Genomic DNA, 26,129 nt, shown 5'->3' with positions numbered 1-26,129 from the left:
ACATCTCTGTCTCAGGCTTTCTACAGTGCTCCAGCAAAGCTCAGCACAAGCTGGTAGAACAGTACTAGTACTGTACCTTATTTTTCACCAGGGGACCCTGCAGCCCTCCATGACTCAATATCGATTTCAGGAACCTTAGGTCTTCAGCTCTCCCATTTCCCAACCCCCTACCCTACACTGCAGGTGTTGTTATCACATCGTCTGCCATTACACATTAGCGATTGTTAGTCAAAGTTAAAAACCACACAACACCAGGTTATAGTCCAACAGATTTATTTGGAAACACAGCTTTCGGAGCACAACTCCTTCATCAGACAGCATCCGAGGAGAAGGAGAAGGAGAATCGACGTTTCGGGCAAAAGCCCTTCATCAGGAATGAGGCTGTGAGCCGAGGGGTTAGTGAGATAAATGGGAAGTGAGATAAATGGGAGGGAGGGTGGAGCTGGGGAAAAAGTAGCCAAGAGTGCGATAGGTGGATGGAGGTGGGGGTAATGCTGATAGGTCAGAGAGGAGGGTGAAGCGGATAGGTGGGAAGGAGGATGGACAGGTCATGAGGGCTGTGCAGAGTTAGAAGGTTGGAACTGGGATAAGGTGAGGGGAGGGGAAATGAGGAAACTGGTGAAAGCCACATTGATACTGTGGGGTTGGAGGGTCCCGAGGCGGAAGATGAGGTGTTCTTCCTCCAGGCATTGGGTGGTTAGGGAGTGGCGATGGAGGAGGCCCAGGACCTGCACATCCTCGTCAGAATGGGAGGGAGAGTTGAAGTGTTCGGCCATGGGGCGGTGGGGTTGGTTGGTGCAGGTGTCCTGGAGATGTTCTTGGAGGTGCTCCTCAAGTAGGTGTCCTGTCTCCCCAATGTAGAGGAGGCCACATCAGGAACAATGGATATAGTAAACGACATGTGAGGAAGTACAGGTAAAACTCTAATGGATGTGGAAGGCTCCTCTGGGACCTTGGATGGAGATGTGGGCATAGGTTTTGCACCTCCTGCAGTGGTAGAGGAAAATACCAGGACCTGACAAGGGAGTCGTGGAGGGAATGGTCTTTACAGAAATCAGATAGGGCTGGGGACAGAAATATATCTCTGGTCTGTTTATGGATGGTAGAAATGTTGGAGGATGATGCAATGTATACAGAGGTTGTTGGGGTGGAAGGCGAGGACCAGGGAGGCTCTGTCCTTGTTGTGGTTGGAGTGGTGCGGTTCAAGGGCAGAGGTGCAGGAAGTGGATGAGATGCACTGGAAGGTACCATCAACCACATAGGAGGGGAAATTAGTCTTTAAGGAAGGAGGCCACTGGTGTGTTTTATGGTGGAACTAGTCCTCCTGGGAGCAGATGCAGTAGAGGAATTGGGAGTAAGGGATAGTGTTTTTACAGGAGGCAGGGTGAGAAGGTGTAGTCCAGGTAACTATGGGAGTCAGTGGGTTTGTAGAAGATGCAAGTGTTGAGTAGGTCACTGTTGATGGAGATGGAGAGGTCCAGGAAGGGGAGGGAGGTGTCAGAGATGGTCCAGGTGAACTTAATGTCAGGTTGGAATGGGTTGGTGAAGTTGATGTACATCAGGAATCACTTGGTGTTGTGTGATTTTTAAACTTTGTCCACCCCATCCAACACCAGCTCCTTTCCCATTATTGTTAGTCACGAACAATTTCCATTAATAGCTATTCACCCTCCCAACCAGATAGTCATCCACTCCTTTGTCTGCCCAACCCTACTCTTTTCTCCCTCTCGGCCTCTCTCCTTATGGTTTATTCCTCAGCCTCACCCATCTACATAAAAACCCACACTTTCCCATTTACCATCAGTTTTGAGGAAGAGTCACGAGGACCCAAACCATTAACTCTGATTTCTCTCCACAGGGAGCTTTCCGACCCGCTAAATCACTCCAGTAGTGTCTGATTTACTGTACTCCATTCTCAATTCATTGAGTGGCTTCCCGCGCTTCCGGTCAGATGAGCATGAACCAATGAGAAGCAGCCATTTGTCAGTTACGCGGTAGCCAATCAGCGGTGTGGTGATGTCATGCACCCCGCTCCTGAGTGCGCGCGCAGGCACCCAGCTGTAGGGGCGGGGCTTGGCCCGGCGCGTGGGCGCGCGCGCAGCCCGTTAATACGCGGAGCTGCTCGAGCCCGAGCGGAGCGCAGCCCCTGTTAACATGGTGCTTGACACAATCGCTAGGATCATCAAAGTGCAGCTGCCCGCCTACCTGAAGCGGATTCCCATCCCCGAGACTCTCGGTGGATTCGCCCGGTTGACAGGTGAGAGGCTGCGGCCTGAGCGAATGTGGGGTTCCCCGGTCACGGGTCCGTGCGCGGCGCGGGGCGGGGGAGAGCGACTACTCGAGGCCGAGGGTCGGTGATCGGTGGATGCGGGCCTGGGGGCCTGGTCTCGGGGTGAGCCTTGGAGGGGGATGGGCGGGTACACTGGGTCACTCCTGATTGAAGGGCTTTTGCCCGAAGCGTCCATTCTCCTGCTCCTGGGATCGCTGCCTGACAGGTCCTGACCTGACCTGTGCTTTTCCAGCACCACACTCTCGACCCCCTGATTAATACCCCAGGGTCAGTCACTGTGCTGCAGGCTGCGTCTGTGTCTGTGTGTGTGTGTGTGTGCGCTCTCTCAGCCTTAGCTGCAGAGCTGTTGTCTGCTCTTTTCCGCAAAGAACCGAACAGGATGGACTGTTCACTAAACACCTGGAAAATCAACTCGGCGAAAGTGAGGACTGGAGGTCAGAGTCAAGGTTAGAGTGGTGCTGGAAAACCACAGCAGGTTTTGCCCGAAACGTCGATTTTCCTGCTCCTCGGATGCTGCCTGAACTGCTGTGCTTTTCTAGCACCACTCTAATCTTGACCTGGAAAAGCAACTTCAACTTCACCTTGCAACTAGTAAACCACCAAGATCAATGTGAGATCCTGGAAAATGTTAACATTTCATGATATCCTAAGAGCATCCTTTTTGATAGGCATAGATGACAGAGTTCATCATTCACCTCACTATACTAGCTTATCTTTTCAGCTGATGGAAGAAGGAATATTTGAGCAGCAGGATCTGAGACAGGAGTATGGTCATGGTTTGCCACACAGCAGTGAGCCCTCTGCTTCTAATGCTTCAGATGCTTAGACAACATACAGTAGGTCTCCCTGGAGATCTGCAGAAGAACCACTGGCAGTGTCTAAGCAGCATCCTCCAAGTCCAGTGACAAGAAAGCAAGAAAGGCAATCTGATACCAGTGATATGTTAATCTCTCAAAATGTTGCACACAGCATGTCACCTTTCAAAGTTACCTCTCTACATGGAACTTGGATACAATAGGAGACTTCCAGTGGAACATGAAAGCATTGTTTTGTTTTTTTTTGAAGGTTAGCCACTCCCATCTGATGACACCAAATGGGAACTGGCTCCATGGCTGACACACTTGCTCAAAGCACTCCCTGACAACATGGAGTGCCTGTGTCGCAGGTATCACCAGTTCATAACTTGGTGTGGCTCCTCTTTACAGTTTGCTTCTTGTTGAGTATCTCATCTTGTTCTGGTCCCTCACCACCTTAGCAGTCTCAAGCATGACAAACACTTTTCTATCCAGATTTCTTCACTGCTTTCCTCCCTTGGCATCTGCACTGAATGATTTTGTATCCTGAGAGTTTTCAGCCTCCAACCGACCATGTGTGTTGTTCTCACTTGTATCTTCCACACCGTTCTTGAAGAGGTCAAATTTACTCATCAACTCAGATATACAACATGAAAACAGACCTTCAGTCCAACTCATCCATGCCGACCAGATATGCTAAGTTAAGCTAGTCCCATTTGCTAGTTTTTGGCCCATTTCTTTATCATCCCTTATTCCTATGCCCTTTTATATGTTGTGATTGTATAAATCTCCACCACTTCCCCTCTCAGCTCATTTTGATACACTCACTATCCTCTATGTGAAAATGCTACCCCTCAAATTCCTCTTAAGTCTTATCTCTCTCAGCTTAAACCTATCCCCTCTAGTTTTGAACTCCCCTATGCTGGGAAAAAGTCCTTGGTTATTCACCCTATCCATGCCCCTCTTGATTTTATAAACCTCTATTAGGTCGCCCCTCAGTTTCAGACATTCCAGGGAAAATACTTCCATCCTATTCATTCTCTCCCTATTAACTCAAACTCTCCAACCCTGGCAATGTTCTTTTAAATCTTTTCTGAACCCTTTTAAGTTTAACATCTTTCCTATACTGGGGAGATGAGAACTGAACACAGAAATAGCCTAACCAATGTCCTGCACAGCCACAACCAGGCATCCCAATGCCTATACTCAATGCACTGACCAATAATGGCAACCATACCAAGCGCTGCCTTCACTTTCCTGACCACCTTTGACACCACATTCAAGTAGCTATGAGCTTGCACCCCAAGGTCTCCCCAGGACTCCATCATTAAGTGAATGAGACCTGCCCTGAAAAACCTTGCCAAAATGCAAAGCCTCACATTTAACTCCATCTGTCACTCCTTGGCCCGTTGGTCTATCGGATCAAGGTCCCCTTGTACTCTAAGATAACCCTCTCCATTGTTCACTATCTCACCAATTTTGGTGTCATCTGCAAACTAACTAACCATACCCCCTGTATTCACATCCGAATCATTTATATAAAATGACAAAGCAGTGGACCCAACACCCGTCTGGTCACAGGTTTCCAGTGTGAATAGCAGCCCGCCACCACTAGCTTCTGTCTCCTACCTTCAAACCAATTTTGTATCCAAATTTCATTCAGTCGTGGAATGTGGGTGTCACTGGCTGGCCACCATTTATTGCATGTCCCTAGTTGCCTTGAAGGTGGTGCTGTGGTGGCTTCTGGAACTGCTGCAGTCTACCTACTGTGGGTTGACCCACAATACCATTGGGGGGAGTTCCAGGCTTTTGACCTAGTGGTAATGAAGGAACGGCGATATATTTCTAAGTAGAATGATGAGTGGCTTGGAGGGGATCTTGAGTGTTTCCATATATCTGCTGTCTTTGTTCTTTTAGATGGAAGTGGATGTGGGTTTGGAAGGTGCTGTCTAAGGATGTTTGGTGAAATTCTGCAGTGCATCATGTAGATAGTAGACACTTCTGCTACTGAGCATTGGTGGTAGAGGGAATGAATGCTTATAGATATGATGCCAGTCAAGTGGGCTGCTTTGTCCTTGATAGTGTCAAGCTTCTTGAGCGTTGCTGGAGCTGCACTCATACAGACAAGTGAGGAGTGGTTTCATCACACTCCTGACTTGTGCCTTGCAAGTGGTGGAGATGCTTTGGGGAATTAAGAGGTGAGTTACTTGCTGCAATATTCCTAGCTTCTAACCTGCTCTTGTAGCCACTGTATTTGTGGTGAGTCCTGTTGAGGTTCTGGTCAATGATAACCCCCAGGATGTTGATAGTGGGGGATTCAGTGATGGTAACACCATTTGAAGGTCAAGGGCTAGTGGTTACACTGTCTCCTATTGGTGACTATCATAACCTGGCATTGGGGCACAAATGTTACTTAAATGGCTAGCTCTCCCTGGACTCCAAGTGATCTAACCTTTCTGACCAGTCTATTATGTGGAGCCTAGTTGAGCACCTTGCTGAAGTCCACATTGACAATGTCCATTGCTCTACCGTCATCAATCTCTCCTGCAATATCCTAGTTTGTGATGAAGCAGAACGGAGATGGTCCATTAAGGAAGGAACTGAACACATCAGTAATCTTCAGGATGTGCAGGGGCAAAGTCAAGGCATTGGTTGAAGTCTATTGACAGCTCTCATTACCCAGCTGTTCAAGCAGCACTGGCAGTGTCTGCATATCAAACATTGGACTCAACAGGCACCTTGCAACTTGAATGGGAGCAAGTAATTTTCAATCCCGAGAGAGCTTTAAGAAAAGAAAACGTTACATTTCTCATAACAACTAGATATGTCGAAGCAGTGTATAGCCAATGGAATACCATTGAAGTGGTGTCACTTGGTATTCAGGAACTGGGTAGGTCTGAACTTTGGGGAGAAGAAAACTGAAAATATTGGACCTCTTTCCCCTCTAGGTTCAGGAGTATCTGTATAGAGAGAGATTAGCATTTCAGGTTTGCAACAGTCCTTCATAATCTTTTAACCCAGGTAGGCTCCATTGTGCCACTGAGCAATTACTCAAACACCCAAATAAAAGGGAGCTGACATTGAGAAATGGGAAAGTTTGCTAAATGAGGATTTGGCATAAATCTTGTACATTATTTATGTCTATTTATGAAAGTTGCTGGCCCAGCATTTGTTGCCTGTCCATAATGGCCTTTTGAGGCAATAGCGGGTTGACTTCACAAACCATTACAGTGCTGTTAAGGAGGGAGTTTCAGGATGAAGAACAGTACCTTCCAAGTCGGGAGGGAGTCTTGCTGGGGCTGGTGTACCTTTGTAACTGCTGCCCTTGTACATCAGATGGCAGCAATTTGTGGGTTTGGAAGGTGCTCTTGAAGGAGCCTTGGTGAATTTCTGCAGTGCATCTGCTACACATCTGCCACTGCATTGGTGATGAAGGGAATTGAATGCTTTGGATGTGTTGGTGGAGGGGCAGGGGCTGCTGCTTCCACTGTGTGATATCTGATAAGGTTGGCTAGGAGGGAGGGTCTGTCCTGTTTGTTCAGCATGTGGCAGAATGGATTATACTAGACGGGCGAACAGTGGAATTTGAGGTCAAACCATAACCATTTCATCAAATGAACTGGATCTAATTGAGAAGATTGGCCAGAGAGTTATGGAATGGGTAGTTTTAAATGTAGTCAACAGAGAGCAGAATTGCCTCAATTAAACATTATATTAATGATTCATTTAAAAGTACTTGGCTTAGAGTGCCTTAGGATACCCAATGCTTGTGAATGGTGCTATCGAAATGCAGGTCTTATTGCGTCCATTAACCAGTGGGTACCGATTTCAATTTTGAGATCTGAATGCAATATTTTGCTCCATAATTAATTATAAATGTTTGTAAGACTTGCTATCGATTGTTAATTACAGTGCAAAATTTTAAATTAAGCTGCCTGAATACTAGAGTTCTGATTTGAAGTTGTACTTAGCGCAAGTTTGTTTTAAAATGACCACACAGACCTTAAATTCACAATGATCACAAACTGCACACATTTGAAAGAGCTTGCACAGACTCAGTAGGCTGAATAGTATCCTTCAAAGCTGTGTTTTTCTATCACTAGAAACTGTGCATAACCTTTCTATTTGCCATGCAAACCAGGAGCAAGATTATGGCTGATCTGATTGTAGCCTCAAATCCATATTCCTATCTACCCCCAACCTTTCATCCATTGCCTAACTAGAATCCATGTACAGCTACCTTAAACAGGAACTTTGTTCTATATTTTCCTATGAGTTTGCAGCCTCTCTCCATCCACCCTGTCAGCACTCCTCAAGACCTCCTATGTTTCAATCAAGTCACTTCTTGCTCTTCTAAATTCCAGTGCATACAAGCCTAATCTATCCAATCTTTTGTCATAGATTTGTCTGTTCCACATATTAGTTTGGTAAGCCTTTTCTAAACTGCCTCCACACATTTATATCCTTCCTTAAATGAGGTGACCAATACTTCAGATGATGTCTCACGTATGTTAGTATAACTGAAGCTTAACCTTCCTATTTTTATTATTGATTTTTCCTTACAGTATAAGTAATAACATTCCAGTTGGTTTCCAAATTACTTGCTGTCCAGACAAATACATTTTTTGTAATTCATATATAAAGACACCCAGATTCTCCCAACATTTGAGCTCTGCAGTTTCTCACCATTGAGATAATACGCTTTTGTTTTTTCCTGCCAAAATGGACAATTTCAAATTTTCCCACGTTTTACTAATTTTTATCCTCTTGCTTAATCTATCCATATTCTGGTTTTGCTTTCCTATATTCTTACAAGTTCTTCACAACTTATTTGCCTACCTATTATTGTGCCATGAGCAAATTTGGCAACAGCGCCTTCATCCAAGTCTCTTGAATTGTTGCAGTTTGAGCATCAATCCCTGTGGCACATTGTGTTGCATCTTGCCAAGCTTAATTCAAAGCATTTAGTCCTACCCCGCTTCCTGATCCCTAGCCAATATTCTATCCATACAAATAATCCACCCCATACATCATGAGCTTTTGTTTTCCACAATAACCTTTTTTGATGTGGCATTTTGTCAAACACCTTCTGAAATGTAAGCGCAGTCTATCCACAGCTTGCGCTGCTACTTCGAAGAACGAGAGTAGATTAATTAAACATTGCTTCGTGAAAGGGAAACTATGTAGAGTGCTTTGTTACTAATGAAACTCATTTAATAGTAGCTTCTAACACTTGCCCTATGACAAATGTTAAGCTAACGTTTTTTCTTTTTTCCCTCCCTTTCTGAATAAAGGAGTTAGACTTGTCTTCGATTCCCAGTGGCTCTGTACTAGAATCAAGGCAATTTTGGAAAATTAGAATCAACAGGGTACTCACGAGAAAATTTTTATAAGACTCTAGGATGCAAGCTCATCATGATCAGGGCATTTGTCAGCCCTCAACCACAAAATCTTGTTCAGTACTGCTTTTCTAGTGAATGTACTTCTGTGTTCCTCCTTGTTCCATTTCCTGACTTGCATCTACTTCTGAGATGTTACTTGTATCCTCTGTAGTAAAGAACAGTAGAAAAATAGCTGTTGCAGACTTTTTTTTTCTATAGGATCAATGCTTACTTTGTAATTTTTTTTTCTTTTAAAAAGTTCAGGTTTTTTTGGCAACTATCTGTTTATATTTCTATCTGGGTTTCTCTCTTCCTCTAATTTTCCCTTAGTTTTATTTGTTTGTTGTATCTGTTCAGTCTTTTGATTTTTGCACAATTATTTGCTGTTTCTTTGCATTTGATACTAATATTTAAATATTTCTAATTAACTGTGGATAGTGGGATTTTTCATTAACTCTTTCAAATGCATCTATTCTGTGCATTCTGAAATAGCCCCTTAAATGTAAACCACTGCATCTGTATAGTTCTATCCTTTTTGGCCTAATTTGCTTATTCACTTCTGATCTGATTTCATGTCCTTTTTATACTTAAATTTTTAAAAAGTCTCAAGCACGCCCGTCTTTTTCTCAGAGTACAAATTCAGTCGTGAAAACATAGAAAATAGGAGCATAAGTAGGCCATTCAAGCCTGCTTTGCCATTCATTATGATCATGGCTGATCATTCAATTCTGTGCCCTGTTCTCACTTTTTCCTTAGCCCTAAGAACTATATCTATTTTCTTGAAAGTGTTGTGCAGTGGTCTCGACTGCTTTTTGTGATAGAGAATTTCGCAGGCTCACCACTCTTGGTGTAGAATTTTCTCCTCATGTCAGTTCTAAATGACCTACCCTGTATCCTTCGACTGTGACCCCTGGTTCTGGACTCCCCTGCCATCAGGAACATCTTGCGAGTACCCTGTTAAATCCTGTCAGAATTTTATAGGTTGAGAACATAGAACAGTACAGGCCCTTCAGCCTACAATGTTGCTGTGCCAAGCATTTATCTTAATCTAAGATCAACCTAACTTACAAACCCCTCAATTTATTGTCGTCCATGTGCTTGTCCAGCAGTTGCTTAAATGTCCCTAATATCTCTGACTGTATTACCACTGTTGGCAGTGCATTCCAATCACCCACCACTCCCTGCGTAAAGAACCTACATCTCTCCATACCTTCCTCCAATTGCCTTAAAATTGTTACCCATCATGACAGCCATTTCTGCCCAGAGGATAAGTCTCTGGCTATTTATCTAGGCCTCTCATTACCTTGTACACCTCTATCAAGTCACTTCTCTTCCTCCTCCTCCCCAGTGTGAAAAACTCGAGCTCACTCAACCTCTCTTCATAAGACAAGCCCTCCAATTCAGGCAGTGTCCTGGTAAATCTCTGCACCGTCTCTAAAGCACCTACATCTTTCCTATAATGAGGCGACCACAACTGAACACAATATTTCAAGTGTGGTCTAACCAGGGTTTTATAGAGCTGCAGCAAAACCTTGTGGCTCTTAATTCCCCTATTAATGAAAGCCAAAATACCATAAGCCGCCTTAAAAACCCTATCAACTTGGGTGGCAATTTTGAGGGATCTATATATGTGAACCCCAAGATCCCACTGTTCCTCCACACTGCCAAGAATCCTGTCTTCTACCATGTATTCAGCTTTCAAATTTGACTTCCCAAAATGAATCCCTTCCCATTTTATTCAGGTTGAACTCCATCTGCCACTTCTCAGCTCAGTTCTACATCCTGTCAATGTCATGTTGTTGCCTGCAACAGCCCTTGACACTAACTACAGCACCACTGAGCTTCATGTCTTTGGCAAACTTACTGATCCACCCTTCTATTTCCTCATCAAAGACATTTATAAAAACTACAAAGAGCAGAGGCCCAAGAACAGATCCCTGCGGGATACCACTGGTCACTGACCTCCGGGCGGAATATTTTTCATCCACTACCACTCGCTGTCTTCTTTCAGCCAGCCAATTCTGTATCCAGACCATCAAATTTCCCTGTATCCCATACCTCCTTACTTTTGAATGAGCTTACTGTGGGGAGCCTTACCAAATGCCTTACTGAAATCCACATGCACCATATCCACTGCTTGACCTTTGTCAACCTATCTCGTCACATCCTTCAAGAACTCAATAAGGCTTGTGAGGCATGACCTGCCCCTCACAAAGCCATGCTGACTATCTTTAATCAAACTATGCTGTTCCAAATAGGAATTATGACTATCTCTCAGAATCTTTTCCAGTACCACAGACTTAAGACTGACTGGTCTGTAATTCCCAAGGATTTCCCTATTCCCTTTCTTGAACAGAGGAACAACATTCGCCTGCCTCCAATCATCTGGTCCTACTCCCATGGAGAGTGAGGATGCAAAGATCATCGCCAGTGGCACAGCAGTCTTGTTCCTCGCTCCCCGTAGGAAACTTGAGTATATCCTGTCCGGCCCTGGGGACTTGGCTATCTTGATGCTTCCCAAAATTTCCAGCACATCCACTTTTTTAAAATATCAATCTGTTCAAGCCTATTAACCTGGTCCACAGTATGAACACTATCAACAAGGTCCCCCTCTCTAGCGAATACTGAAGCAAAAAAAACTCATTTTATGGCCTGTCCTACCTCTTCAGATTCCAGGCACAAGTTCTCTCCACTATTCATGATCAGCCCTACCGTCTCTCTGATCATTCTCTTATTTCTCACGTAAGTATAGAATGCCTTTGGGTTTCTCTAACCCTTTTCTGCCAAGGCTTTTTTTTTTGTGCCCACTATTAGCTCTCCTCAGTCCATTTTTGAGTTCTTTCCTAGTTACCCTGTAATCCCCTAAAGCTGTGCCAGATCCTTGCTTCCTTCCTCTTGATGAGAAGCTTCTCTTACCATTTTTTGCCTATCTCAGTGGGACAAAGTTATCCAACACTTGCAGTAAGTGCTCCTTAAACAGCCTCCACATTTCTGTTGTGCATTTCCCATAGAACAATTGTTCCCAATTTATACTCCACACTTCCTGTCTAATAGCGTATAATTTCCTTGCCCCAATTAATAACTTTCCATACTGTGTGTTCTTAGCCTCCTCCATGGCTTTGAGATTGCCTGGTCGCATTTCTGAACTCCAGTGAATATTGTCCCAGTTCATCTTATATCCCGGGAATCAGTCTGGTAAACATCTGTTTCACTTCCTCCATAGCCATAAGTCTTCCTGAGATAAGGAGATCAAAACTGTGCACAATATTCTAGATGTGGTCTTGTAAAGGCTCTGTACAATTGTAGCAAGATCTCTTTGCTCCTGTACTCGAATATTCTCTCTATAAAGGCTGACATGCCATTAGCCACCTTTTTTATTGCCCACTGCAATTGCATGCTTGCTTTCAGTGACTGGCATGTGATGATATCCAGGTCTCGTTGCACTTCATTCTTTCCCATTCTATCATCATTCTGCATCCTTGTTTTTGCCATTACAATGTTAACCTCGCATTTATTCAGATTTTACCTCCTCTGCTCTGCATTTGACCACGCAAGCCTGTCCAATCATACCTGGGGCATCCCTGCCTCCTCCTCACAGCTCACTCTCCCACCCAGCTTTGTGTCATTGGAAAATATGGAGCTATTATATTCAGTTCCTTCATCTAATTTACTGATCTGTGATACCCCACTAGTCACTAACTGCCACTCTGGTAGCAGGCCCAGTTATTCCTGCTCTGTTTCTTGTCTGCCAACTAGTTAAACTATTTGTGAAAATAACAGAAATGTCAGCATCATTTTTAATGTTTTCAGTCATGAGCCATCTGTACATTTTTGCTATTATTTTACTATAATCAAAAAATTTACTGGCATAATACAATATCTCTTTAAGTATTCTATTTTCAACACTGTTCTAGTTGTGATGTTCATTCTTAGCAGTTCAGTTGATTTGGATAGCTGGTTTGCATTGCAGAATGATGCCAATAGCACAGGTTCAATTTGCCCACTAGTTGAAGTGGCTGTGAAGGTCTTCCCTTCTGTACCTCTTCTCGCCTGAGGCAGGGTGACCCTCAGGTAAACCACCAGCAGTTGTGTCTTTAATGAGAGCAATGCTGTGGTTCTTTGGGACTATGCTACTGCAAAGAATGAAGTAAAGTCAACAATGTGAGGTTATAGCTGTCTGGCTAATAAAGTAAGCATCCAAGTAGCTTCAGGCTCACTGCCTTTATTACTGATGAAGGGCTTTTACCCGAAACGTCGATTTTTCGCTGCTCCTTGGATGCTGCCTGAACTGCTGTGCTCTTCCAGCACCATTAATCCAGAATCTGGTTTCCAGCATCTGCAGTCATTGTTTTTACAGAGTTAATACTAAAGTAAGTCTATTTTTAATGATAAATTAATTTCAAAGTCAGAAAGTTCACTACAAACATTCCTGTGTCATTCCCAATCTGTAATATTTTCATTAAAATCCATGCAGTAGTTTTGAGACACATTCTTTTCAAACAAATTTACGCCAATTAACATTATCTTCTCCACTTAAGTAGATGGCGGTAACAATAAATTTGTTTCAAATTGCTAAACAGTTCTCTGCAGGATTTCACAATATTTTTCTCCTTCCTCTCTCTCTCTTTTCCCCCCCCCCTCCCCCCCCCAAGTTTTTAATGTTCGTTTTGCTTACCTTATAATATCTGTGCTACTCATTAAATAACTTATAATTTGGTGTAAATTCATACATTTACCAAACTGCTGTTTTCAGATTTAATTGCTAATTGAATCACCTCCTCTTGCCCACAGTTGCAGAATGGCTGCGATTGCTGCCATTTCTTGGAGTTCTGGCACTGCTCGGGTACCTTGCTGTAAGACCATTCATTCCCCGAAAGAAACAGCAGAAAGACAGCCTGATTAATCTAAAGATCCAGAAAGAAAATCCCAAAGTTGTGAATGAAATCAACATTGAAGATCTACAGTTCACCAAGGCAGCATACTGCAGGTGTTGGCGATCAAAGACGGTAATGATGGGCATTTTGAGTCAGACACAGACATGCTTAAAATTAAATTCTGACAATATAGCAAACTAATTAACTTCTTTAATCAGACTTTTCCTTGCGTTGAATGGAAAACGAATAGCGTACGATCTATTTACCCTTGTCCGTGATTGATTGTAAAGAACATGAGATTTTAAAAGTTAACATAAACAATAATCTCTAATCATAGTAAACTTATTACAACGAGTGAATAATGAGCACAGAAAGAACCTGCTTGGTTTATATAATTAACTGGTCTCACAAAAGAAATAAAACCAGGAGTCTTGATTGATAAATGAAAGTCAGTTTATTTTGCAACAGATTCATCCAGGATTATTTGCAATTTGTTCACCTACATTCACTTAGTCTGCTGTTACACTTTTTACTATTAATGATATTGCAGGATGATATTTATCAAGGCAATGGGTAGCTGACATTTGACTGAAATAAACTTGTATGATCTATTTTTAACTGTCTGAATTCATGCTAATATGCTTCAATCAGGATGCTGAAAGAGCAAAACCAAAGTCTATTATTCAAACAAATCTTAACTTATTTTGAAATGAGTTGAATAGGACTTGTTGGTAAAGTGATGGCTTTTATTTTTCTTTCCCTCCGCAAGATCACAGTTAATCCTGAGTACAATTGCACAAATGGCAGGAGTGACTATTAAATTAGGTAATGGGTGTAAGACATGGTTGCTCCTTCATCAGCTAGTTGTAGAGTATAACACCATGAAGCATGACCCTTGTGGAATGACCTGGTGTTCAGATGCACTTTCCACATTGGCAAAAAAATGTAGTCTTTCAGAAGAGCTGAAATCTTGTCTACTTGTTTTAAGTGAATGCAAAAAGTCACACTGTTTAGAAGGACCTTCTTCCCATTGATCTTGTCAACGTTTTCGATCAAGCAGCAAGGGTGGTTTAAAGGACCATTGTTACTGATTAGAACTGTATTAATCTGCAATATAGTCTTCAAAGATACTTAATGACTTTGGAAAGTCCTGGAAATAGATTTGTGTTTATATAAATAGGTTTTCATCTTTCTATCCAAAATTTCCTGAGTTGACAATGGATAACAATGAATATCTTAATGTTTCTTCAATTGTGTCAATGCTTTCACACCAGTGCTGTTGCACATAAATCAAAGGAATCATTAATAGAAAAGCAAAATATGTCAGAGGTTGGAAATGTGATACAAAAACATGCAAGTCAGGCAGCGCCGGAGGGAGAGCCTAATTAATATTTCCAATCAATTACCCTTCAGAAATATAACAATGTCAATAGCTATCCCTTCATCTACACATCTTGTTTCTGTAGTGATTGGAACCAGCTGGATATTGTTGATAATGAGGTCTTTTAATTGGGGTTGTTACCCCCAGGCTATTCCAAAAGCCCTGGCTGACCAATGTATACAGGGGATACTGCTGTTGCCTGGGCCTACCTCCACTGCTGCTGCCTGGACTCCGACTCAGACTCCAACTCCTGCTGCCTGAGCCCCATCCAAACCTGGGACTGTTTTGAAAAAAAAACATAAACAGGGGGCTTAATTTCCTGAGGTCAGGTGACTGACTGAGCTGGCTGGTCATAGCCAGTGTACTAAGCGCAGGTAAAGGGTGACTTGGTGACTGAATACCAGTCTTTGTGCGTGATGTGGAGGAGTCAGTGTTTGACTGGGGTGGGCAAAGTTTAAAAATTGCACAACACCAGGTTATAGTCCAACAAGTTTATTCGGAGGGACTAGCTTTCAGAGCACTGCTCCTTCATCAGTTGGTTGTAGAATATAAGATCATAAGACACAGAATTTTATAGCAAAAGATTAGTGTCATACAGTGATATATTGAACAAACCTGGATTGTTAAGTCTTTCATCTTTTAGAATGCAGGTTTCTTTATGTAAATCCCGAACCTCTTTGAAGTCTGCTTCTCGAGGTAACTTAAGATTTTGTAAGAAAAGGTGACCTCTCGGCTCAGACAGACAGAATCTAGTCTATACCCCAATCTTGAGTCAGTCTGGTTCTTTTCTCAAAGTGGAACTTACAAAATATTGCATGTGTGGACAGCCTGCAGATTGTATATTCAATTTTTCTCAAAGAAGCATTTCCAAATACAAATTCACCCATAGACTTGTGTGCATGCATGCAAGTCAGAGATGTACAGCATGGAAACACACCCTTCGGTCCAACCCGTCCATGCCGACCAAATATCCCAACCCAATCCATAAGACGTAGGAGTGGAAGTAAGGCCATTCGGCCCATCGAGTCCACTCCGCCATTCAATCATGGCTGGGCATTTCAACTCCACTTACCTGCATTCTCCCCGTAGCCCTTAATTCCTCGAGACAACAAGAATCTATCAATCTCTGCCTTGAAGACATCTAGTGTCCCCGCCTCCACTGCACTCTGTGGCAATGAATTCCACAGGCCCACCACTCTCTGGCTGAAGAAATGTCTCCGCATTTCTGTTCTGAATTTACCCCCTCTAATTCTAAGGCTGTGTCCATAGGTCCTAGTCTCCTCACCTAATGGAAACAATTTCCTAGCATCCACCCTTTCCAAGCCATGTATTATCTTGTACGTCTCTATTAGATCTCCCCTTAATCTTCTAATCTCCAATGAATACAATCCCAGGATCCTCAGCCGTTCCTCATATGTTAGACCAACCATTCCAGGCATCATCTGTGTGAATCTCTGCTGGACACGTTCCAGTGCCAGTATGTCCTTCCTGAGGTGTGGGGACCAAAACTGGACACAGTACTCCAAATGTGGCCTAACCAGAGCTTTATAAAGTCTCATTAGCACAACGGTGCTTTTATATTCCAACCCTCTTGAGATAAGTGACAACATTGCATTTGCTTTCTTAATCACGGACTCAACCTGCACGTTGACCTTTAGAGAATCCTCGACTAGCATTCCCAGATCCCTTTGTACTTTGGCTTTACGAATTTTCTCACCGTTTAGAAAGTAGTCTGTGCTTTTATTCTTTTTTTTCCAAAGTGCAAGACCTCGCATTTGTTCACGTTGAATTCCATCAGCCATTGCCTGGACCACTCTCCCAAACTGTCTAGATCCTTCTGTAGCCTCCCCACTTCCTCAGTACTACCTGCCTGTCCACCTAACTTCGTATCATCTGAAAACTTCGCTAGAATTCCCCCAGTCCCTTCATCCCGATCATTAATATATAATGCGAACAGCTGTGGCCCCAACACTGAACCCTGCGGGACACTGCTCGTCACCGGCTGTCATTCCGAAAAAGAACCTTTTATCCCAACTCTCGGCCTTCTGTCAGACAGCCAATCCTCAATCCATCCCAGTAGCTCACCTCGAATACCATTGGCCCTCACCTTGCTCAGCAGCCTCCCGTGTGGCACCTTATCAAAGGCCTTTTGGAAGTCTAAATAAACCACATCCACTGGGTTTCCCTGGTCTAACCTACTTGTCACCTCTTTAAAGTCTAGTTCCACCTGCCAGCACCTGGCCCATATCCCTCCAAATCCATCCAGATGCCTTTTAAATGTTGCAATTGTACCAGCCTCTGGCAGCTCATTCCATACACGTACCACCCTCTGTGTGAAAAAGTTGCCCCTTGGGTCTCTCTTATATCTTTCACCCCTCGTCCTAAACCTATGCCCTCTAGTTCTGGACTCCCCGACCCCAGGGAAACTACTTTGTCTATTTATCCTATCTAAGCCCCTCATAATTTTGTAATCCTCTATAAGGTCACCCCTCAGCCTCCAACGCTTCAGGGAAAACAGCCCCAGCCTGTTCAGCCTCTCCCTGTAGCTCAAATCCTCCAATCCTGGCAACATCCTTGTAAATCTTTTCTGAGCCCTTTCAAGTTTCACAACATCTTCCTGGTAAGGAGACCAGAATTGCACACAATATTCCAACAGTGGTCTAACCAATGTCCTGTTCGGCCACAACATGACCTCCCAACTCCTGTACTCAATGCTCTCACCGATAAAGGAAAGCCGCCTTCACTATCCTATCTACCTGTGACTCCACTTTCAAGGAACTATGAACCTGCACTCCAAGGTCTCTTTGTTCAGCAACATTCCCTAGGACCTTGCCATTAAGTGTATAAGTCCTGCTAAAATTTGCTTTCCCAAAATGCAGCATCTCTCATTTATCTGACTTAAACTCCATCTGCCACTTCTCGGCCCATCTGATGAAGATCCTATTGTAATCTGAGGTAACCTTCTTTGCTGTCCACTACACCTCCAATTTTGGTATCATCTGTATGAGTGTGTTGTAAGTGTGTGTCCATGTGAGTGCACATGAGAGTGTATGTTCACGTGTGTGTGGGTCCGATGGAGTATAAGCGTGAGAGGGAGTGTGCATGGGTGAGAGTGTGGAGGTTATATGTTTGTACATATGAGAGAAAGTATGTATATGAAAGAGGGTGTGCGAGTGTATAGTGTAGTGGGGTCACTGGTTGAGGCCATCCGCGTGGGTACTGATCTTGGCTATCAGCCTCCGCTTGGCCACTTTGCGTTGTTATGTATCCCTAAGTCTGCCTCAGGATAGTCACCGGAAGGTCTGAGGCCAAATATCTGACTGCTGAAGTGCTCCCCATCTGGGAGGGAACATCGCTACCTGGTGATTGTTGTGCAGTGTCCATTCATCCATTGTTTTAGTGTCTGCTTGGTCTCGCCAAAGTATCATGCCTCTGAGCACCTTTTAATGCATTGTTTGAGCTGAGCTGTCACCTTTTGTTATAAAAGCTTAAGTTGTCTTGAAGGTGACTTAAAAGAAATTCTGGAATTTACATATTAATTAACCAAAACCTGCATTCTAAAAGATGTGGCTTAACAATCCAGGTTTGTTAAATGTATCACTGTATGGCACTGTAATCCTTTTACTATGAATTCTGTCTTGTGATCTTATACACTACTACCACCTGATGATGGAGCAGCGCTCCAAAAGCTAGTGCTTCCAAATAAACCTGTTGGACTATAACCTAGTCTCTCTGCAGTTATTTCAGTTTCTTTACAAATTCACATTGTCATTAAATCTCTCCTACTCTCCGCCCTTTAACAGACCTTTTTGGTCTTCGTCCCTACTCCATCTTTCACTTGCTCATATTGTCTTTCCTCTGTGTTGATGAAATGTCATCAACCTGAAATGTTTACACTCTCTCCACAGATCCTGCATGACCTGACTACTTTGTAGCGTTTTCCATTTTCATATCAAACATAATATTTGGTGTGATCCCAGCTGATGGTAAAGCTAGAAAAGGCAGACCTCAATCTCAGTCTAAACTGGCTTGGTAGATTATTAGTGTTTTTTTTAGTATTTGAAACCAATTCATTAGACATATCCAAAGGACAGGTTCAGCCTTTTTTTAATCACATAGCAACCTTTTACAGACACTCCAATCTCAATTTAGTGTCATCCTGCCTCCATGCTAAAATCCCTTTCTTAGTTGGTATAGCTTTAATCTCCCCCTCGCCCCTCGCCGACCTTTAAAAGCACTGCTAACCAAGCTTGCTTGTTTTTTTTTTTAAGCTGAGGTCTTCAACAGGCTTGTATTATGATTTCCTGTTTGGCACTTCAAAAACCTTTTTGTCTCTGAAGCTTCTGTCTTACTGACTTTTAAGTCTTTCAGGAAGCTGTTTTCTTGTGGAGCCTGCTAAACTAATAGCACATCTGTCTTTATCTCCATGCACTCTGCCTTTTCTTTGAATGGTTTTGACTTTGTGTTATTGGGCTTGTGCTGCTGGCAACAGCAGTTTTTATTTTCTTCTATCCTTTTTTCTAATGCACTGAACAATTCACCTCAAAGGTTTAGCTACCTTATTAAAGTAAATGTATAATCAAACGCCAGATGCACCAACGCTGTTTGAGACAAATATCCCGCATTAACATATAGAAGTAAAAGTCAAACAAATCTATATCAATCAATCATTCATCCAGTCCAGAACCCAGATTCTCAAGCAATAATAAAGTTATGAGCCTTTGTCATAGTTATAAGGCTGAAATGGAATATCCTGTGGTTAGTTTAGAGCTAGTGAGTGAGAGGCAGAAGCAGGCCTATGCAATTTCTGCCCTCTAAAACATTTTATCAAAGTCAGTCATTACTACAAACTGAGAGTTTGTGATTAATTGATAACTTGACCAATATGAAAATTTATCTCTGATTTAGTTCTCGGAAGTAACACTTTTTTGCAGTTTTGTGACAGTGATAGGAATCTTTCTGTAGCATTTCTGTAATTTAATGTATTCATAAAACTGGGTTGCCTCTAACATTGTACTCTTGAAGGAAATATCATGTTTGCTGTTACAGCCAATACAGATTGTAGGCTTGTACAGGATTCTGTAATCGGCAGCTGACTGACTGGTTTTATTTTCTCTTTATAGTTCCCAGTTTGTGACGGGTCTCACAACAAACACAACGAATTGACGGGTGATAATGTGGGTCCATTGATCATTAAGAAGAAAGAAGTATAACGTTTTTTATTCTTTAATCATGGCATAAGATGTTTTGAGATGTAAAGATCATTTGTAAAGTGTAACCATTAACTTTAACAGTCAGTACGTATCTTGACAGTGAAATTTGTACAGATAAATTGTAAAGCTTTACTTGTCACTAACAAATATCTAATTTGTCAATGTACAGTAAGTAAAATTGGGCAATCTATTCCTTATCATGATTAAAAATGTAAGCAATTGTTAAATTTGGATTTTTAAAAATTCCTTCATTTGAGATGATGGCTTTGTTATTTTTGAACCTTGTGATTCCTTTTGTCTTCAATATAAAACTATATACACTGTCCCGCGATCAAGGAGATGCTCTTGTTTATGAATGTCTGTCTGTCTGTCTGTCTTTTTGCTGGAATGTGTATTGTTTTCAATTGCTAAAACAAGTCTGTCAGAGGGAATTCACTGGTCAGAATTTTCTTTTACTGAAGAGTCCTCACTTTCTATATTGGGGTTGTCAACCCTTTTTGGTTTTGGTGATACTCCCATTGTATTAAAAAAAATCCAGGGATTCACTTCAATGTAACAGTAGTACAGCAAACTTCATATTAACTGGCACCTGGTGGGGAACAGGAGTGAGTTGTTTGATCAAATATTCCAGATAAGAGGTTCACATAATCAATGTAAAAACACACACTAAATAATAGAAACTTATTGCAGGGACTATACACATCACTGTTGTACTTTAAGCGATTAACGGTGTAAATAACTGCACCTTTTCCCTTAAATAAAACTTACTGGCAGAAGGCTTGGTATTGCAGATTGTAATAATACAGTATAGTTATTTATTTGAGGTGTACAATTTTTGGTGGTTTATTGAGTGGCAGTTGAAATAAAGTTTGCTGTATTTCATTCTGTATAAAAATTGCACAAAATATTTGTTTGGCATAATGTGAAATTATTGCTGGTTCTTAGCAACACTTCTCAAGTTGTAGTTCTAAACCACTGTGTGTTTACAAGACTCTAACCTCCATGTACAAGAAATGAGGCAGAACTCCGTAAATAAATAGAACTCGTTGTATGGTGGTGAGGTTTTTTGGGAAATGCAAACTGATTGACCAGGAGCATGAATCCTTCCACAAGTGAAGATGCATTTGCTGAAACTCCTAACATGGAACAGTGTATTTCCCATCTTGTGGTTAAGACCATAAGATATAGAAGCACTTTTAGGCCATTCGGCCCGTTGAGTCTGTTCAGCCATTCACTCATGGCTGATGTTTTTTTTTCCTACCTCATTCTCCTGCCTTCTCACTATAATCCATGACCCTTTTTACTAATCAAGAACCTATCTCTTTTAGTCTTAAATACGTTCAGTCACTTGACCTTTTATAGCTCTCTGTGGCAATGAGTTCCACAGATTCACCACTCTCTGGCTGAAAAACTTCTTCTCACCTCTGTTCTAAAGGGGCATGCCTTCATGTCTGTCTTAGTGGAAACATTCTTTCCATATCTGCTTTATCCAAGCTTCTAAGTATTTCATAAGTTCCACTGGGATTCTTCTCTTCTTTCCCCGCCCCCCCCCCCCCCCCCCCCCCCCCCCCACCTCGTTCCTTTTCAATTCTTGAGTACAGACCCAGAATCCTCTACTGCTCACATCAAGCCCTTTATCCCAAGCATCATTCTCTTATACCTCCTCTGGATCTCCTCCAAGGCCAGCACCTCCTTCCTCATGTTGTTTGTCATCTGCGTGTGTGGCTACTAAGGATAGCTGGTCGTGTCGTTTCATGGCTAGTTGGTGTTCAGGGATGCAGGTCCATAAGACCATAAGACCATAAGACATAGGAGTGGAAGTAAGGCCATTCGGCCCATCGAGTCCACTCCGCCATTCAATCATGGCTGATGCGCATTTCAGCTCCACTTGCCAGCGTTCTCCCCGTAGCCCTTAATTCCTCTAGACAACAAGAACCTATCAATCTCGGCCTTGAAGACATTTAGCGTCCCGGCTTCCACTGCACTCCGTGGCAATGAATTCCACAGGCCCACCACTCTCTGGCTGAAGAAATGTCTCCGCATTTCCGTTCTGAAATGACCCCCTCTAATTCTAAGGCTGTGTCCACGGGTCCTAGTCTCCTCGCCTAACAGAAACAATTTTCTAGCATCCACCTTTTCAAAGCCATGTATTATTTTGTACGTCTCTATTAGATCTCCCCTTAATCTTCTAAACTCCAACGAATACAATCCCAGTATCCTCAGCCGTTCCTCATATGCTAGACCTGTCATTCCAGGGATCATCCGTGTGAATCTCCGCTGGACACGTTCCAGTGCCAGTATGTCCTTCCTGAGGTGTGGGGACCAAAACTGGACACAGTACTCCAAATGGGGCCTAACCAGAGCTTTATAAAGTCTTAGTAGTACATCTCTGCTTTTATATTCCAACCCTCTTGAGATAAGTGACAACATTGCATTCGCTTTCTTAATCACAGACTCAACCTGCATGTTTACCTTTAGAGAATCCTCGACTAGCACTCCCAGATCCCTTTGTGCTTTGGCTTTATTAAGTTTCTCACCATTTAGAAAGTAGTCCATTCCTATATTCTTTTTGCCAAAGTGCAAGACCTCGCACTTGCTCACGTTAAATTCCATCAGCCATTTCCTGGACCACTCTCCCAACCTGTCTAGATCCTTCTGTAGCCTCCCCACTTCCTCAGTACTACCTGCCTGTCTACCTAACTTTGTATCATCGGCAAACTTCGCTAGAATGCCCCCGGTTCCCTCATCCAAATCATTAATATATAATGCGAACAGCTGTGGCCCCAGCACCGAACCCTGCGGGACACCGCTCGTCACCGGCTGCCATTCTGAAAAAGAACCTTTTATCCCAACTCTCTGCCTTCTGTTAGATAGCCAATCCTCAATCCATCCCAGCAGCTCACCTCGAACACCATGGGCCCTCACCTTGCTCAGCAGTCTCCCGTGTGGCACCTTATCAAAGGCCTTTTGAAAGTCCAGATAGACCACATCCACTGGGTTCCCCTGGTCTAACCTACTTGTTACCTCTTCAAAAAATTCCAACAGGTTTGTCAGGCATGACCTCCCTTTACTAAATCCATGTTGACTTGTTCTAATCAGACTCTGCTCTTCCAAGAATTTAGAAACCTCATCCTTAATGATGGATTCTAGAATTTTACCAACAACCGAGGTTAAGCTGATTGGCCTATAATTTTCCATCTTTTGCCTTGATCCTTTCTTGAACAAGGGGGTTACTACAGCCATCTTCCAATCATCCGGGACCTTTCCTGACTCCAGTGACTCTTGAAAGATCTCAACCAATGCCTCTGCTATTTCCTCAGCAACCTCTCTCAGAACTCTAGGGTGTATCCCATCGGGGCCAGGAGATTTATCAATTTTAAGACTTTTTAACTTTTCTAGCACTATCTCTTTTGTAATGGCAACCATACTCAACTCAGCCCCGTGACACCCTTTAATTTTTGGGATATTACTCATGTCTTCCACTGTGAAAACTGACGCAAAGTACTTATTAAGTTCTCCTGCTATTTCCTTATCTCCCATCACTAGGCTTCCTGCATCAGTTTGAAGTGGCCCAATGTCTACTTTTGCCTGTCGTTTGTTTCTTATGTACTGAAAGAAACTTTTACTACTATTTCTAATATTACTGGCTAGCCTACCTTCATATTTGATCCTCTCATTTCTTATTACACTCTTTGTTATCCTCTGTTTGCTTTTGTATCCTTCCCAATCTTCTGATTTCCCACTGTTCTTAGCCACTTTATAGGATCTCTCTTTTTCTTTAATACATTTCCTGACTTCCTTTGTCAGCCAAGGTTGTCTAATCCCTCCAAGCCAAGGTCGTTAGCTGTCTTCCTGTTTGTCCTATAGTGTTTTGTGCAGTCCTTGCATGGGACTTTGTACACTACATTGGTTTTGCAAATGGTTTTAGACAGGGGATGAAACATTTGCAACACAAATTCCCAGCTCGGCGAATAGGACCACAACAACGAGCACCCGAGCTATAAATCTTCTCCCAAACTTTAATGCATCTGCTTTTTAAACAAACTACTCTTTGCATTCTGTAAATTACAGGTGAAACTGAGAAGAACTAAACCCTTATCATCACCATATAAAATCCCACCATTAAACAAATTTCTGAACAGCTCTTACAATTGCAAGAGCATTTGTCAATTTCTGGGAACTCATTTGTTGCGATAGAAAGATTGAAGCGCCCTCCTCACGCATGCGTTTACTTTCTTGGCTGTTTTGTTTTTAATGAACAGCCCAGTAAAGTGACGGGAAAACAATTAGTTTTGCAAAGGGCTGTGTAACTAATCCTTATTTTAAAAATATCCAATCGCTGGTGCTTGTGTTTTTTTGTTTTTGCCAGTATTTTTACATGTTCTTCAGTATGGGCAAATCAAATACACTTACTACTTTGAAATGTTTTTGCGAGACCGTGATCTTTTTGGATAATTAGAAATTTGGATAATTGAGGTTCCTTTGTAATGTGAATGGTTATGATCCCAAGACGAGTCCTTGCAGAACCCCTCGTCCCTAACTGCCATCCTGAAAAAGACTCCTGTATCTCTACTGTCTCCTGCCAATTAACCAATCCCCTGTCCATACCAGTACCTTGCCTCAACATCATGGACTCTTTTATTTAGGAGCCTCCTGTGTAGTACCTTGTCAATGACCTTCTGGAAATCCAAACAGATCACACCCACTGGCTCTCCTTTGTCTAACTTACTAGTCACCTCGAAGAATTCTAACATTTGTCAGGTTTGACCTCCCCTTGACAAAGCCATACAGACTTAATCCTACTTTATTGTGCACTTCCAAGTACTCTGCAATCTCATCCCTAATAATGGGCTCGAAACGACAGACGTCAGGCTAACTGGCAAATAGTTTTCCGTCTTGTGGACTTTTTCTTTTTAAGCAGGGTATTTCATTAGCCATTTCCAAAGTCCTTTGGCACCTTCCCTGACTCCAGTAATTCCTGAAAGATCACAACCAGTGTCTCCACAATCTTTTCAGCTATCTCTTTCAGAATCGTGGGGTGTAGGCCACCTTGTCTGGGTGATCTTTCTGCTTCAGATCCACCTTCAGATCTTTCTGCTTCCTAGCACCTACTCCTCCATGATCTTAGTGATGGCCACTATGCTCATCTGTCTTGAAGAGAGTCTTTTGGAGAGTCGTTAGTTATAAATGAAGCCATAAATGATACTAGATTTAAACACTGAAAAGATGAAGTTGGTTTAAACTCTGTCTTCTGCTCATAAACTACACTGAAGGTAGTCACCCCATTCAATGACTAAAAGAGAAGTGAACCATTCTAGTGCTCTGCCCTGAAAATTTGCCCTAGTTATCTGGGTTACACTCCAGTCTAATACTTATATCCTGGGTTTGTAACCTCAGTTCTATTTTAGCAACAGGACCAAACCTGTGACCGGTGAATGGAGTTTGTCAGGAATAGAGTTTGTAGTCTATATCTGAACCATTTTCCTTTCTTGATGCGGATTTTCATGAATTATTGATTCATGGTTGCCATTTCTCTTACAGTGCAACAGTTTCTAGCTCTCAATCTTTCTTTTGGTGATTTTGTCAGAATTTTGAGGGGATGAGGAGTTTGAACTTTTGCTCTTCCCTCTCAACATTCTCTTTCTTGGCTTGAAACTGTCTTAAGTATTTGCACCTTCGAGATTTGGTTTTTAGGGCGACAAATTAGATTGCTCTGTTTTTCTTATGTGTATTTCAGACTGTTTGCAATAGAGGAAGAAAGTATTTTCTAATCAACCTGTCAAGGAATATTGTTAGACACCTTTGGAGCAGTTGGGACTTGAACCTAGGCTTTCTGGCTCAAAGGTAGGGACAGTAATACTGCACCATAACAGCCTTCGCGAGGGAGAAAATATCGATGTTGTATTGTTAGACAAATTGGATTAACTTCCATGATGATCTAGGAGATAGGACTACAGATGCTGGAGATCAGAGTCGCACAGCAGATGAGGCAGCATCCAAGGAGCAGGGGAATCAGTGTTTTGGGCATAAGCCTGAAGCATCGATTCTCCTGCTCCTCTCATGCTGCCTGACCTGTGCTTTTCCAGCACAACACTCTCGACTAGTGATGTTCTTCCTTGGTTTATATTTGTCAGCAGGACAAACACTTGGGGGCTCTAAGTAGTTTTAGCCTCCTGTATAATTGCAGCAAGACATC

At 42.6% G+C, this 26,129-nt stretch overlaps 1 protein-coding gene across 1 annotated transcript; it reads left to right on the top strand.

The window, feature by feature from the left end:
* Window positions 1-2,061: 2,061 nt before the first annotated feature.
* On the top strand, window positions 2,062-20,984 carry cisd2 (CDGSH iron sulfur domain 2). The gene is made up of 3 exons (XM_072583733.1): window positions 2,062-2,257; window positions 13,257-13,471; window positions 19,844-20,984. The coding sequence occupies exons 1-3, from the start codon at window positions 2,155-2,157 to the stop codon at window positions 19,931-19,933; spliced, it is 408 nt and encodes a 135-aa protein (XP_072439834.1). The 5' UTR covers window positions 2,062-2,154; the 3' UTR covers window positions 19,934-20,984.
* Window positions 20,985-26,129: the final 5,145 nt, after the last annotated feature.

Source organism: Chiloscyllium punctatum, chromosome 14, assembly GCF_047496795.1.
Source record: "Chiloscyllium punctatum isolate Juve2018m chromosome 14, sChiPun1.3, whole genome shotgun sequence".
NCBI classification, from domain to species: domain Eukaryota; kingdom Metazoa; phylum Chordata; class Chondrichthyes; order Orectolobiformes; family Hemiscylliidae; genus Chiloscyllium; species Chiloscyllium punctatum.
The sequence above is the reverse complement of the archived record's forward strand: the minus strand, read 5'-3'. Positions and strand labels throughout refer to the sequence as shown.